Source organism: Ictalurus furcatus, chromosome 10 (genome assembly GCF_023375685.1).
Source record: "Ictalurus furcatus strain D&B chromosome 10, Billie_1.0, whole genome shotgun sequence".
NCBI classification, from domain to species: Eukaryota; Metazoa; Chordata; class Actinopteri; order Siluriformes; family Ictaluridae; genus Ictalurus; species Ictalurus furcatus.
In genome coordinates this window covers 3406522-3420172 of record NC_071264.1, presented here as the reverse complement: position 1 = coordinate 3420172, position 13651 = coordinate 3406522, and the positions used below count along the sequence as shown (strand labels likewise).

At 38.8% G+C, this 13651-nt stretch overlaps 1 protein-coding gene across 1 annotated transcript; it reads left to right on the top strand.

Annotated features, from left to right (window-relative positions):
• The first annotated feature begins 957 nt into the window (after window positions 1-957).
• ankrd24 (ankyrin repeat domain 24) lies at window positions 958-11004 on the top strand. Its single transcript, XM_053635033.1, has 13 exons — window positions 958-1041; window positions 1133-1246; window positions 1734-1865; window positions 3154-3388; window positions 3615-3739; window positions 4229-4386; window positions 4498-5258; window positions 5359-5672; window positions 7598-7831; window positions 8168-8344; window positions 9956-10111; window positions 10655-10720; window positions 10930-11004. Exons 1-13 carry the CDS (start codon window positions 958-960, stop codon window positions 11002-11004), a joined length of 2631 nt encoding a protein of 876 aa, XP_053491008.1.
• Window positions 11005-13651: the final 2647 nt, after the last annotated feature.

Sequence of the window (13651 nt, the reverse complement as noted above, 5' to 3'; positions counted from 1 at the left end):
ATGAAAATAATCGTTAGCTGCAGCCCTAATTAAAACCCACCTTGTAGTGTTAGCATTATTATTAATTTACCACTGTCTCTACACGAACAGGTCGCAGGTTCAGGTCATTTGGCGTGATCAATAAAAGATGGCAGTTTGTGAGATCGGGAAGTTGAAGCAGATGATGTACAGAGTTACTCTCGTCACCATAATGACTTCTTTGCAGTATTTACACATTTGTTTGGTTGACTGAGGAGATGAAAAGCAGTGTGAAAGTAACTGTTGTGCGGTGTAGATGCATTTTGGAGTTTTAGTTTTTATTCCGATTGTATTATACAACTCCGAACAGGTCACTCGCACCGGTGCTCCTAAATATTTTTTCACAGTCGCGCAAGGAACTTTTCAGTTGCAAATGCGAGTGAAATGGTCACACTGTAGAGCCCTGATGCAAGAATGTCACACCATCAGCTCTGGAGAAATGAGCGTTTGGAGTTTAAATTTTCTTATTTCACTTTTATTTTTCTTAAACATTTTAAGAGTTGATGCTGGGTTAAAAATAGGCATTTCACTTACAGGAAGAGAAAACATAGAAGCTTTTCATAACTTGTTTATGAATTAAGTTTGGACCTATGTTCCCAAGGAACTTTAATAGAGGCCCTCTGCTATAAGCTAAGTGACAGAGTGTTATATACATACACTTTCAAGTGGCTGTTCAATTCGGTCCTAGGGAGTGTTAGACCATGGGTGTCTCTGTATGTGTTTGTGCGTTATTTACTGTTTGGTTATGTTTGTATATTTGTGTCTGTGTCTTCATGTACAGACTCCCAGTGCACAAAGGGAACAAGTTAGGAGGTATCTCACTGTCACTATACATTATACACCAAATTTGCTTCTGATACTATATTGATATTACATCTATACAACTAATCAATTAAGGATGTCTAGAAAGTTTCAATTTAACCTGCTTTATATAGTACTATGCCCCCTACAACCCCAACCCTGCCTGGGGGGACCACAACTCACAAGAGAAAAGCACCTCCTCCTCCAAAGTCTCCTAGACAGGTATCACAATTTTGATATTTTGATGATCACACTATTCAAAGCAGTACTGCTAGAGATTAAACATCATTGTATGTGCTTTGGAATGTTACAGGGTACACAGTCTTCCCCAGACCTGCATCATGGCCCTACCCAGTGCTTAGTGCCAGACAACTCTGCTTCTCCTTCCCCAGCCCCTAAGACTCAACACTCCTTTCCAGACAACTTTGTGAGTGGACACTGCTAACCCTGTAACAGTTTAACCATCTGAAACTGAGCCAGTCCTTCTCAGTCTATAAGGGCACCTACAGATGATCAGCATTTTGCATATCGCTCACCATGAAAGTAGGCGCACCATATAAATCATAAGTGTTTTTAACAAGAGGTTGAAGTGGTGGTACGTCATCAAAACGTGTTTGAAATCAGAAATCATTCATAGAGCTATCTGATTCTGTTTCTAAACCCAGCATGTATCCAAATCTCAAACCAAAAAAAAGGTTGGCTTTTTTGACCTTTGGAGAAGATGGGAGAAAACACAGAGGACAAGACAATGGGTGCATTAGACTCTAATGTCTTGACAATTTTAAACTCATTCGAATCAATGGAACCATGCTGACCAATTCTACTGCTATTTTAGGTCAGACAAAAAAAAGTTTGATGTCATCTAGGCTTCTTGTCATCTTATTTTCTGCATTTGTGTGTTGTGATCTTGGGGTTTATGGAGTGAGGCAGAGGATGAGGAAGTGTTTGAGGAGATCCGCAGGCTACGGCTAGAAAGGGGACATCTACTACAGAAGATTAAGGCTCTGGAGCAGCAACAGAACAGCACCACCGCTGCACTGGAGGAGGTAATGTACTAGTTAAGGGGTTGGTCAAATTATACAGGAGCGCCCATGTGTCCTGGAAAACCTAGCAATGAGTGCATTCACTGTGTAGAACATGTAGTGTTATCACTGTAGTTATCAATATAGACTAAGTTAACATGTCCACTATATTTGAAAGGATGAATGAAGTATAAGCCAGTCAAGTCTATAGAAAAATGCATGCCTACAGTGATGACTTGGCTGTAACTCACTTTCTGCTTTTTCTATTTTCTTTTTTAATTTATATTCATTCATTCACTCAGTCATTAAAAACAATCACATTCAATTGTGAAATCGCATTCAGTTGTAAAATCTTACAATATATATATATATATAATACATTTACATTAGATAACAAATTACATATTGCAGTGATGTACAGGAGCTTCAGAAAGTATTCAGACCCCTTCAGTTTTTGCACACTTTACTGTGCTATACAAATATCAAAACCAAGTTCACCTTGAGGTAGTCCACACAAAAGCAGACCACCCTTCTGCCTTTGGCACCAGCCAGTTATTACTGGTTATATGGGTACACTTCGTAACAGCGGTGGAAAAGTGAATATTATTTCTAGGTACACCCTTCAGGTATACATTTCCTGGTGTCATTGTAGTGAGGAAAAGGGAGCATAATGACAGGCTTGAAGGGGAGAAGTTCTTGTGCTCTGTCCCCAGCTTCCTTACATGCTGGGGTATGTGAAGAAAAGAATTTCACTGTGCATATGTATATGTGATCAATAAAGACTCATTATCATTATCAAGGACTGGATTGTTTGGGCAATTCTGCTTCATATTCACATCTTGTTGTCCTCTGAGTAGCTCCCAGTTTTCGGCACCAGTGTGACACTGTCAACTGTATGCCAGTCAGACACACAGCAGAAATACTGCATTCATTAGATTTATTCTGAACGCATGTTCTTTCCACTGTTACTTTGTGAACAAAAAGAGGAGGGGACAAAAAGATTAAAGTAACTGCCACACACACACACACGTTCACAGCTCAGAGAGAGTCATAGTGACATCTGGCAGATGACCACCACATACATATACAGCCAGTGTGTCTTAAATAATGCTGGGGTAATGGACAGTGAATTCTGAACTACCACACGCTTTCTTAGTCTATTACCAAGTGCAATCACTCGTTGGAAGTGTAGGGTTAGCATATGTTTTGCTTTAGCTATTATATGCTGTTCTGGGGATGTTTACATGGGAATTTCTGGGAGCTTGTAGTGTCAGGACTGTGTCTGAGTTGTTTCTGTGTTTCTGTGCCTCAGCTGAGCTCACTAAGAGAGTGTTTGAGAGAGGCAGAGGCAGAGCGTGATTGCCTGGAAGTAGTGCTGAAGGAGCTGGGAGGTGTTCAGCTTAGCAGTACAACCTGCAGCATTAGTAGGGCTACGGATGATATGCTGGATTTCCCTGGTAAGTCCTGCTTCCTTTATCAAGCAGTTACAATGGCCTTAATACAAAGGAAAAAAATTATGCTCTACAAATCACTATACTACAATACATGTTAACCTGCTCTGTGCTGTAAACTGATTAGTTTATCAGCTTTTAAGAGCTGAATCATTCTAAACAGGTACAAAAGAAAACTATAAATTGATTTACATTCGATCATGTGAATACACATGCTAATTCTGTAATGAATATGAAGTACTGCAATCTGGTTTGCTTTTTCTGTTACTCTGTATGCCTACAGGAACAAATAGGCTGCTGTCCAGGCGGTCACAATGCACAGATGCGGAGCTGCCTCCTGCACAAGCAGAGAACTCATCTTGGGAGCAAATGAACAGTGTGGAGCAGCTTTGCAGGCAGGTGGAGGAGCTGACTGCACAGAATGCTGAACTGGTTCTCAAAGTACAGGTATAGTTTCCACTTTAGACACAACCTTTTATCTTCTATGTATCACACTCACTATCCGTGTGAGTGTCATCTCTGTATATGGGCAATAATGTTATATCTGTATATGGGCAATAATGCTTACTGGTCAAATTACGTAGTCTCCCATGTTCGTGCTCCATCATGTTTTTAGCTTGGCTTTTAACATGTGCTACAAATACCCTAATCTATAAGTTTATTTGGATTTAAATATGAAGTCAGTGTGGCGTAAACCCAAAAGTCCATCCGTTCATCTGTCCATCCATGGGATCATAGGCCTGATACACTCTTCTACATACCACATACCTTGTACAGCATGCTTCCTAAAAAAAACGTTTCTGTATTCCTGTCAGTTTAAAATGCATTATCTGTTATGAATAGTAGAATCATATTCAGTTACACCCCTATTATATATCTATATCCATTCTCTTTCTGTTCTCATCTGTTTCTTTCACTTTGTGGTGTGCTCAACAGATGCTGGAGATGTTTGAAAAGGATGACACAGACTTTCATAGCTCTGGTCTTGACTTTGTGCCCATGACTGTCTATGATTCCTTAAAGAGAGAGTTTGAAAAGCTGCAGCAGCAATACACCAGAGCTACTAAAAGCTCAAACACTGCAGAGGACCCTGGGTAATGTTGGCATTCTTTCCACATTTTGATCAAGTGATTGTATACATTTCAGGGTAAAATTCTAATAACATTTATACGATTTTAATGAAACAGTTTGGTTCTCGTTCTCAGGTCTGAGAACAATCCTGAAGACATAGGTGAGGTGGAATCCAAGGAGGACGAGGAGGAGGGTTTAGCTAGAGAAATAGTGAAGAAGAAGGGAAAACAGAAAAGCCTAGAGCAACAGCTAGCCTGTGCCCATGCTGAGTTGGAGGAGCTGAGAAAAGAGATGCAGTTGGGTATTGATTCTGTGACTGCAGGTTTAGCAGTTAGCCAATCCAAAGCTGAAGAGGAGGGGCTGAGCTTAGACATGCAGAAGTTGACAGCCCGGGTGCAGGAACTGGAGGCAGAGCTGGCAAACAAAGAGGTAGCGTGGAAGGAAGGGATGAATGAGAGTGACATAATCCAGCAGTTGAAACAAAAGGTGGAAGAGTTAGAGGAATCTCTACAGGTGAAGGAGAAAGAGGCACAGGATATGAACGAGTCAGTGGAGAGATCAAAACAACGAATAAAGGAGTTAGAGGTGGCCCTGGAGCAGGGCATTGGGGCAAGGTGTTTGGCAGAAGGCGAGGAAGAGTCGCTGAATAAATTACAGGTGCGTGTAGCAGAGCTAGAAACTGAACTAAGTAAGAGTATTCCTCGTGAGCAGCTGGATGAGGTGCAGGTCACCCTGAGCCTCCAGCTGGAGCAGCTAGCTCGAGAACGTTCTGAGATTGCCCTCCGACTCAATCAAGCTATGCTAGACCTGGAGAGACTTTGCCCTCCACCTCACACTGACAAAGATGACAGCGACGAAGATGAAGAGGAGCAGTCTGAGAGCTACAAGTCATCTGGTGCTTTGGGTGATGAGTACATTCACTGTTCCATGACTGAATCAAAAATCCCACATTGAAACTAGCTTATAAAAATGACCTTTTTTTGTCCTCTGATCAGAGTTGCATGGTGGAAGAACTTTGAGGACAGTTCAAGAAGAGCTGGAGGTGACAGACATGGAAGCACTGAATGGCTTGTGTGCTGGGAAAGAGGGCTGTGTTCAGGATGCCCTGCAGATGAAGGATGCAGTATCACTAGCCGAACACCAGAAGGCACTGTCTGCAATAATGCAACAACTAGCTGAGACAGAAAATAAACTGCAGGCTGAGCGGGCACTTTGTGAGAATGCCCATGCTGAACTGGCCAGGCTGAAAAGTGACCTGCAGGACGCACGACATGGCATGATGAGCAAGGAGGAACATGAAAGGATCATGGTAAGAGTGGAGGATTATATTGCTGAAACACTTAACATAAGCAAAAATGCACACTTTTACTTAAAAAAGTGTCCATTAAGCTTTTTAACACTCTCAATGTGTTTATCATGGCAATCTTTTGTCTCTCTTTCTGTCCTAGACAGGTACACATAAGAGGTCTAATTTATTAAGCTGGATATTAATGGATTTATTCATAAATCGTTCTAAGGAGCATTTACACTAGATATTGGAATAGCAAGGCCAATTCTGTTTTCACTATATGTTGAATACATTTGATTTGACATCAAAAGACAGATGAGAGTATAGATCAGAATTTCAGTTTTCATTTGTTGATATTTACATCTGAATGTGTTAAACAACTTAAAACATTGCACCTTTTGTATTAGGTGAGCAAAAGTATAGGAACAGATTGTCTTAAAGGAAAGGAAAGTCAGCAACACTTAATATTTTGGTTGCATATCCCTTGCTAGCAATAACTGCATGAAGCAGGTGATCCACTGACATTGCATTTTTCTTTTGTGTTGTTTTTCCAAGCTTGTACTGCAGTTTTATCCAGTTGTTGTTAGTTTTGGGGGGTTTCTTCCTTCAGTCTCCTCTTTAGGAGGTGAAATGTATGCTCAACTGGGTTAAGGTCTAGTGATTGACTTGGATAGTCTACAACCTTCCCCTTTTCCCCCTGAAGCCCTTTGCTGTGTTGGTAGTACTTTTTATCTTTGTCATTGTCTTGCTGCATGATGAATTTCCTCCCAATTTGATTGGATGCGCTTCTCTGTAAATTGGAAGACAGATTGTTTCTGTAGACTTCTGAATTCATTCTGCTACTACCATCATGAGTTTACATCATCAATAAAGATTAGTGAGCCTGTTCCAGAAGCAGCCATGCAAGCCCAAGCCATGAAACTAACTCCACCATGCTTCCCAGATGAGCTTGTATGTTTTGAGCAGATCTTTCCTTTCTCCACACTTTGGTCTTTCTTTCACTTTGGTAGAGGTTTTGCGAATTCCAAACTGTCTTTTTAATTCTTACTGCTGCTGAGTGCTTTGCATCTTGTAGTATGGCCTCTATATTACTGCTCTTCAAATTTTCTTCAAATGGTGGATTGTGATATCTTCACCCCTGCCCTGTGGAGGTTGTTGGTGATGTCAGAAACTGTTGATTTTGGGTTTTTCTTCACAGCTCTCACAATGTTTCTGTCATCAGTTGTTTTCCTTGGCCAACCTGTTCCATGTCTGGTTGTTAGTACACCAGTGGTTTCTTTCTTTTTCAGGACATTCCAAATTGTTGTATTGGCTATGTCCAATGCTTGTACAATGGATAGATTTTCCCTCTTTTCTCAGCTTGAAAATGGCTAGCTTTTCATCTATAGACAGCTCTCAGGTTATCATGGTGGTTTATCCTTTTAAACAGCAAATGCAGGCTTCAAAGAAAAAAACAAAGACTCAAACCAAGAGTAGACATTCAAAGCTATTAATTCTTTGAACAATTAATTTAACAGGGCACACCTGGGCAGCAAGAAACACCTATCAGTCACATGTTCCAATATTTTTGATCACTTGAAAAAAAATAGTGGGTTAAAAAAAGGTGATATAAATAAACATATAACTTACACTGCTACTTCTTAAAAAGTCTTTTATGCCATTTACTTATCAACTGTGTGCTTTTTATGGAGTTTGTGGGCATCACCAAACGCAAATCAGCTATGCCATGTGCCTGGTAAGATATGGGTGATTGGCATTCAGCAACATACACACAAGAGCCTACGCGTTTCCAAAAGTTTTGTGAATATGGGGGGAATTTTTAGTTTGGTTTGTGTGACGCAAACATTTACATACAACTTTACTAAAAGATTGATAAATGAGGCCCAGTGTTCAGAATGCATCTGATTTGTTTGAAGCACCATATTAGAGCTTGCTGTTTCTTGCAGGCTGAGCTGCAGCATACCCTAGAGGAGAGCCAGAGTGCTGTAGCAACAGCCCATGAGGCTCTGAGTGTTAAAGAGCTGGAACTGAAGGAGCTACAATCTCAGAAAGCTGTAGAACTGGATATGGTATCTAAAGAGGACCATGAAGCCCAGCGACTCTCACTTCAGGCTGAGATCAACACGCTGACTGCCTGCCTGGCTGACCTTACACGCAAGCATGAGAAAACATGCACCGAGGTCAGTCATTATGTGTGTAAATGTGTACTGTATGCAAGTGTGTTGAAAATGTCATGATGCCCTTTCTGTGTGTGTAGTCTGCTGTGTGAAATATTACTTCTCATTGCCCTTGCACCTTTACATTTATATGCACAAGTACTCCCCTGATTTCAAGCAGGTATGTGTATGTGCTTGTGTCCTTCATTTAACTTTGTAAAAGGGGTAGTAAATAATATGGCCAAATAGCCCTTTAGTTCAAACTCACTTTTGTAGAGGCTTTATTTCCAGCTACACAATCTTCTCCCTCACTGTTTCTGTTTATCTCTCTCTTTTCTATTCTCTGTCACCCTGCTGCAGGTGTTCCAAGTGCAGAGGGAGGCTCTCTTCAATAAGAGTGAACGTCAGGTGGCCGAGGCACAGCTGCTCACGGTCCAGCAGCAGTTAGCAGACCTGCAGGCTCAGTCCAGCCACATCCAGCAACTGCACCAAGACATCCAGGACTCAAAGGGGCTTATCAAGGAGAAAGACCACAAAGTGAGTGTGCATCTCTTCCAGTTGAGTAATCCAGACACATTATTGCGCTCTATAAAAAAATGACAGTATTTAGCAAGACATTACTGTGATAACATGAGAAAATCACCACTGTGGCAACAAAAAACAAAGGGTTTTAAATTTGCAGTACTATGTAATGGTGTGCAAAGTTAATTTTTCACATGGGGTTTGTGGCTATTGTTAAAAGGGTATAATTCTCTATAATGGTCTATCTTCTATATAAAGGTTTAATGTCTTGACTCACTTGACTTAAAGGTGCATTAGTCAAGATTTGTCAAAATTTGTCAAGACTGGTTTTTTAATATTAGGTGAAGTCAAAAATTGAATGATTTTTTATTTACTCCATTTCTGCCCATGTTCACACAGCTCCACCCCAGGGGCATTGGTGACTCATAAAGTATTCTTCAACTATAGTTACAGGTGCATCTTAAAAAAATTAGAATATTGTGGAAAAGTTTTTTTTTTCCCTCCGTAATTTAATTCAAAAAGTGGAACTTTCATATATTCTAGATTCATTATACATAAAGTGTCATATTGTGACAAATACTAGATTTTTGATTTCCATGAGCTGTTTGCCGTAATCATCAAGATTAAAACAAAAAAAGGCTTCAGATATTTCATTGTATGTGTAATGAATCTAGAATATATGAAAGTTCCACTTTTTAATAAAATTATGGGAAAAAAAGTTTACTTTTCCACGATATTCAAATTTTTTGAGATGCACCTGTAGCATTAACAAGAATTAGCATTAGCAAGGATTATCATAACATCACGACTTCTGACTAACCCTAACCTGACATCACTTTCAAGCAATGAGCTAGGCTGTTTGACATTGCTTAATTATTGCGTTTCATGTCATTAAGATTTCTCCATCACACTGCTTTCTCCACTCCCTTCCAAGCATATGCTAGTTTCTTCTGTTCTGCCTCCAGTGATCTTCTCCAAGTGTTTCTGGGTCTTCCACAGTTTCTCTTCCCCTAAAGGTTCCATTGTAACATTTCTCTGGTTACATTGGTTGCAGGTTTTCAAAGGATGTGTCCAAACCAGTCCCACTTCTTTTTCTTGATCTGGAACTCAATCCTCTCCTGTCCTGTTTCCTTCCAGAGGTCTTAATTTTTAATGCTGTGCAGCCAATATATCCACGGGGTGGTTTACAGGCACTAACTGATGAAATTTATTTTCATGTAATAGAGGAAAAAAACTTTAAAAATCAGAATCATCCATGTGAGATGATTGCTTTATCATATGGAAAATGTTTCCAAATTTTTGCGAATGCATTGCTTACATGCTGCGCATGTATTCATTGCTGTTTGTAAGCATTATGGATTCAGTTATTTTCAATTAACTATCATTCCATGTTATCGGTACTACAATCAAAATTTAAGTATCCTCTATTGTAGTATGTGTACTTCATTTTACAATTCCAAAAGTACTAACTGTATTACAGAGGTTTGCTGATTTTGCTCATCATAAGTGTTAATACCTACATGAGCTTAATCAGATGTACTAGAGCAAAGAAAACTACCAATATATCCTTGGTGCTTAGAAAACTATAATTTTGTTGTTAATTGCACTCTTTCTATGTCTTTGTAGATCACGGAGTTGTCTAAGGATGTGTTCCGTTTGAAGGAGGCCCTAGGAGCTCTGACTCCACCAATGGGGTTATCTGCCTGCACTACTTCCTCTGGAATACCGGGACAGCAGTTGGCACTTCAGAACAGAGTATCTGCACTGACCCAGCAACTCCAGGTGGGAATATCTCTCAAATTACAGCTCAGAGGACATGAATTGGGGTGCATACATTAAAAGCCATTCCCCATCCACTACAATCTTAAATTATAGCACGTGTATAAAGAAGTGAAAATTTTTCATCCATCCACAACAAGCTAAATAAAATAAAAGCTAACTAAATACAAGATAAAACGTATTATGCATTTATTCATTCATTCATCTTCAGTAGCCACTTTATCCTGGTCAGGGTGGTGCTGGATCCAGAGCCTATCCTGGGAGCACTAGGCATGAGGCAGGGCACCATGCACACTGTTTCACACCTAGGAACAATTTAGTGTAGCCCATCCACCTACTGTAGAGGTATGTTTTCGGGAAGTGAGAGGAAACCGAAGCACCCAGAGGAAACCCATGAGGACATTAACCCAAGAACATTAACCCAATCTCAGGATCAAATCTGGGACACTGGAACTGTGAGGCAGCAACAGTACTGCCACAGTGCCACCTATGAAACGTATGAGCGTAATGCTAAAACAAGAAAATCTCTTGATGTTCTCTTGTCAGGACTGGGAGCTCAAGCACAAAACAGTGGTGGCCACATATCGCTCTCACCTCTTAGCTGCAGTACAAGTAAGTAATACACACATTTAAAAAGCTGGGTAAAGTATAACCCAAATTGAGTCATTTCTTTTACACACAGGGTTTTGGCCATACACTTTTAATTTGAGCAGTGAATACATATTCCTTAGTAGATTTATTTGTCTCTATATTACACAAGAACTGTGGTTTATACTGGGCTTATTAAATAAAGATGTATGTTTGTGCTTTACTGCTCACAGGGTCGCATGGATGAAGAGGTGCAAGCTCTTTTGTACCAAATCCTTAGAATGACCCAAAATAACCAAAGCCATTAAAAATATTTGCAATTTGCTTGTTTTTAAACTGACAGCTACATACATTTCAATGGCTAATTTTTAATGTAGTTATTGTGTCAAGGTAGTGAAACAGGGACTGAACTGACACTGCAATGCCATACAGTAGTGGCATTACATAAGTCGAAAAGTTGTATGATTTTGGAATATGACAGAGATAGACATTTTGTGAGTTAATTATTTGCTAAAGCATGATGGTAATATTTATTCATATCAATTAACACTGACAAATAGAGTGCTGTTTTTCATGTATCATTTTTACAAAGCTTCAGGATTTGCTGATAGCGGTCACCTAAGATCGGGAAGGTCATCTTCAAAATGATATGTTATTGATTTTTTTAATGATTTCTAAATCGGTAACATATCAGATATTACACAATTTCTATCAGTAGCAGTCCTTGCTATAGGTAACTAGGGCAGCAACATGCCAAGGGCAGCGCTGGCTAATTATATAGACACACCTTTATAATCCTACCCCATTAAATAATGGTTCTTATTGGTTGCTTCCTGCCACCGTACCCATGCTTCTCCTCCCCAACAGGTAGAACAGAACAGTGCAAACAGTTAATCATCACAGCTATCAAAAATCAGCACAGGCTGTGGGTGCTCAAAGGTCACCCTATCCCAACTTCTTTAGTAATTTTGCAATAAAGAATATCATTCAACGATTTAGAATTAACAGTGATTTTAACAAAACCTTGACTTAGAAATGACATCTTGTCCCTACAACAAGAGATTGTTGCCACATACACTAGGGCCACTTATTTTGTGTTCTTACTGACATCAGACATCTCTCATCACATCATAACTTGTGACCTTATTATTAAGTTCTACTTTGGGTGAAGAATTGTTCTGACATATGGAGTATTAAAACTCTAAGGTGCATTTTAATAAGGCATAAACTTTAAAGTTCGAATTTACTTTTACATTACTTTTACATTTTCTCCCTTATCCAGAGAGACTTACAGAAGTGCTTTGAAGTCTCTATCAAAAAAATACATCCTGATACTAGTTCACCCTGTCACAGACTAAGAATACCATCAGGGGATTTAATACAGTAAGAAAAGCACACAGACAACACTTTTCTTTTTTTTTTTAAATAAATGTGCTAATTTTTTTTACAATATTGGTGAACATCCCAAAATTACCCAAGCTGCTTTTAGTCATATTTTAATCTAGTCATATTTAGAATATTGAACTTTTTTCAACAGTTTTCAAATAATAAGTACCTAATAAATTGCATAACTCAGCAGAGAAGACATTTAAACCTGTTTTACCATTTTGATCATGTTATGTTATGTTATGTTATGTTTGTGAATGGTTTTATTTTTAAAAATGTGTTCCCCAAGATCAAAAATGCAATATATGTTCCTACACAATCTAAAAAACTTGTTTTGTAAAATTATATTTTAAAATATTTACTATGATTAGATCTGATCTGTGCAACCAGATGACTTTTAGTCCTGGAAGGTTCAGTTTATTAACACATTTCAATAGGTTTTTTGACAGTTGACCACTGCACTTGAGTTTTTTCTAATGTTCCAGAATGTTTACTCTTCATAAGATCAGCAATTGCTACAGCGATTGCTCTTGGGCTGTAGCAGTTACCGGTCTTATGAAGACCAGCAATGTAAATGTACTGTAAGAGTAAATTTTTCGTACACTTAATTCATACACAGGAAACAACTACAGCTACCATATTTTTTAAGCTGTTAGCTAGATCCAAAATAGCAGCATGTTATGCTTAGTGCTTTTGTATGTAGTTGTGTTTGTTTTCAGTAGTCTGTTCCAAGACCCAGGAAGTCCAGTCCTTGCATTGTCACTTCAGTCCAATTCAGTCCTCATTTTCTGTCTCTCTCTTCTGGGCCTCAATCATGTGTGATACATCATAATTTGGTAGACTTTATTTAAGATGCTGCCAAAGTGGATGGAACAGCTTTCCTCTGTTCACTTCATTTGTGCCTCCATTTTGTTTTTGTGATTATATTTATGATGATTTATGATTTATGATATTTTGCACTATTGGTTGTGTCCCATTTGGACATTGCTAGCCTGGTTTGCTTATATATTTTTTTAATACAACTTGCATGATTTTGTTTTGGGTTGGGTTTTTTTTTTTCTTCCAGTTTTTCTATTTTCAGTTTAGTACCACTGGGTGAAGAGTATGATTGCCATTTATGTTGGGCGTTTGTCTATGTTTTTAGGTTTAGTCATAGAGTTAGGTAAGCTTTTTGTCTGTTTTTCGTTTATAAAGATGTTTTGGCAAAGTTAGCCTGTAGTTTTGTTTATTATTTTAATCTTTTTGTTCTTGAATTATTTTATATGAGTGATGGTTCTTCTTTTCTTTGCACACGCTCACATTTAACACCGTATTGTGGCCAAGTGCTACTTAAGGTCATAACATGTGGTGCTATCAAGTGTATGTGTTGGATTATGGAATCCTCAAAAAGATCACTCTGAAATTCAAGCTGTAAATATTTTTCAGTCTGTACATTCTCCTACATGTGAATTTTGTACACACAGTGCTGTGAAAAAGTATCTGATTTCTTCTGTTTTTTTTATATTTCACTTTTTTAAAAAAAAAAAAAGAAATTAAAACAAAATCTAAGATAAAACAAAGGCAACCTGT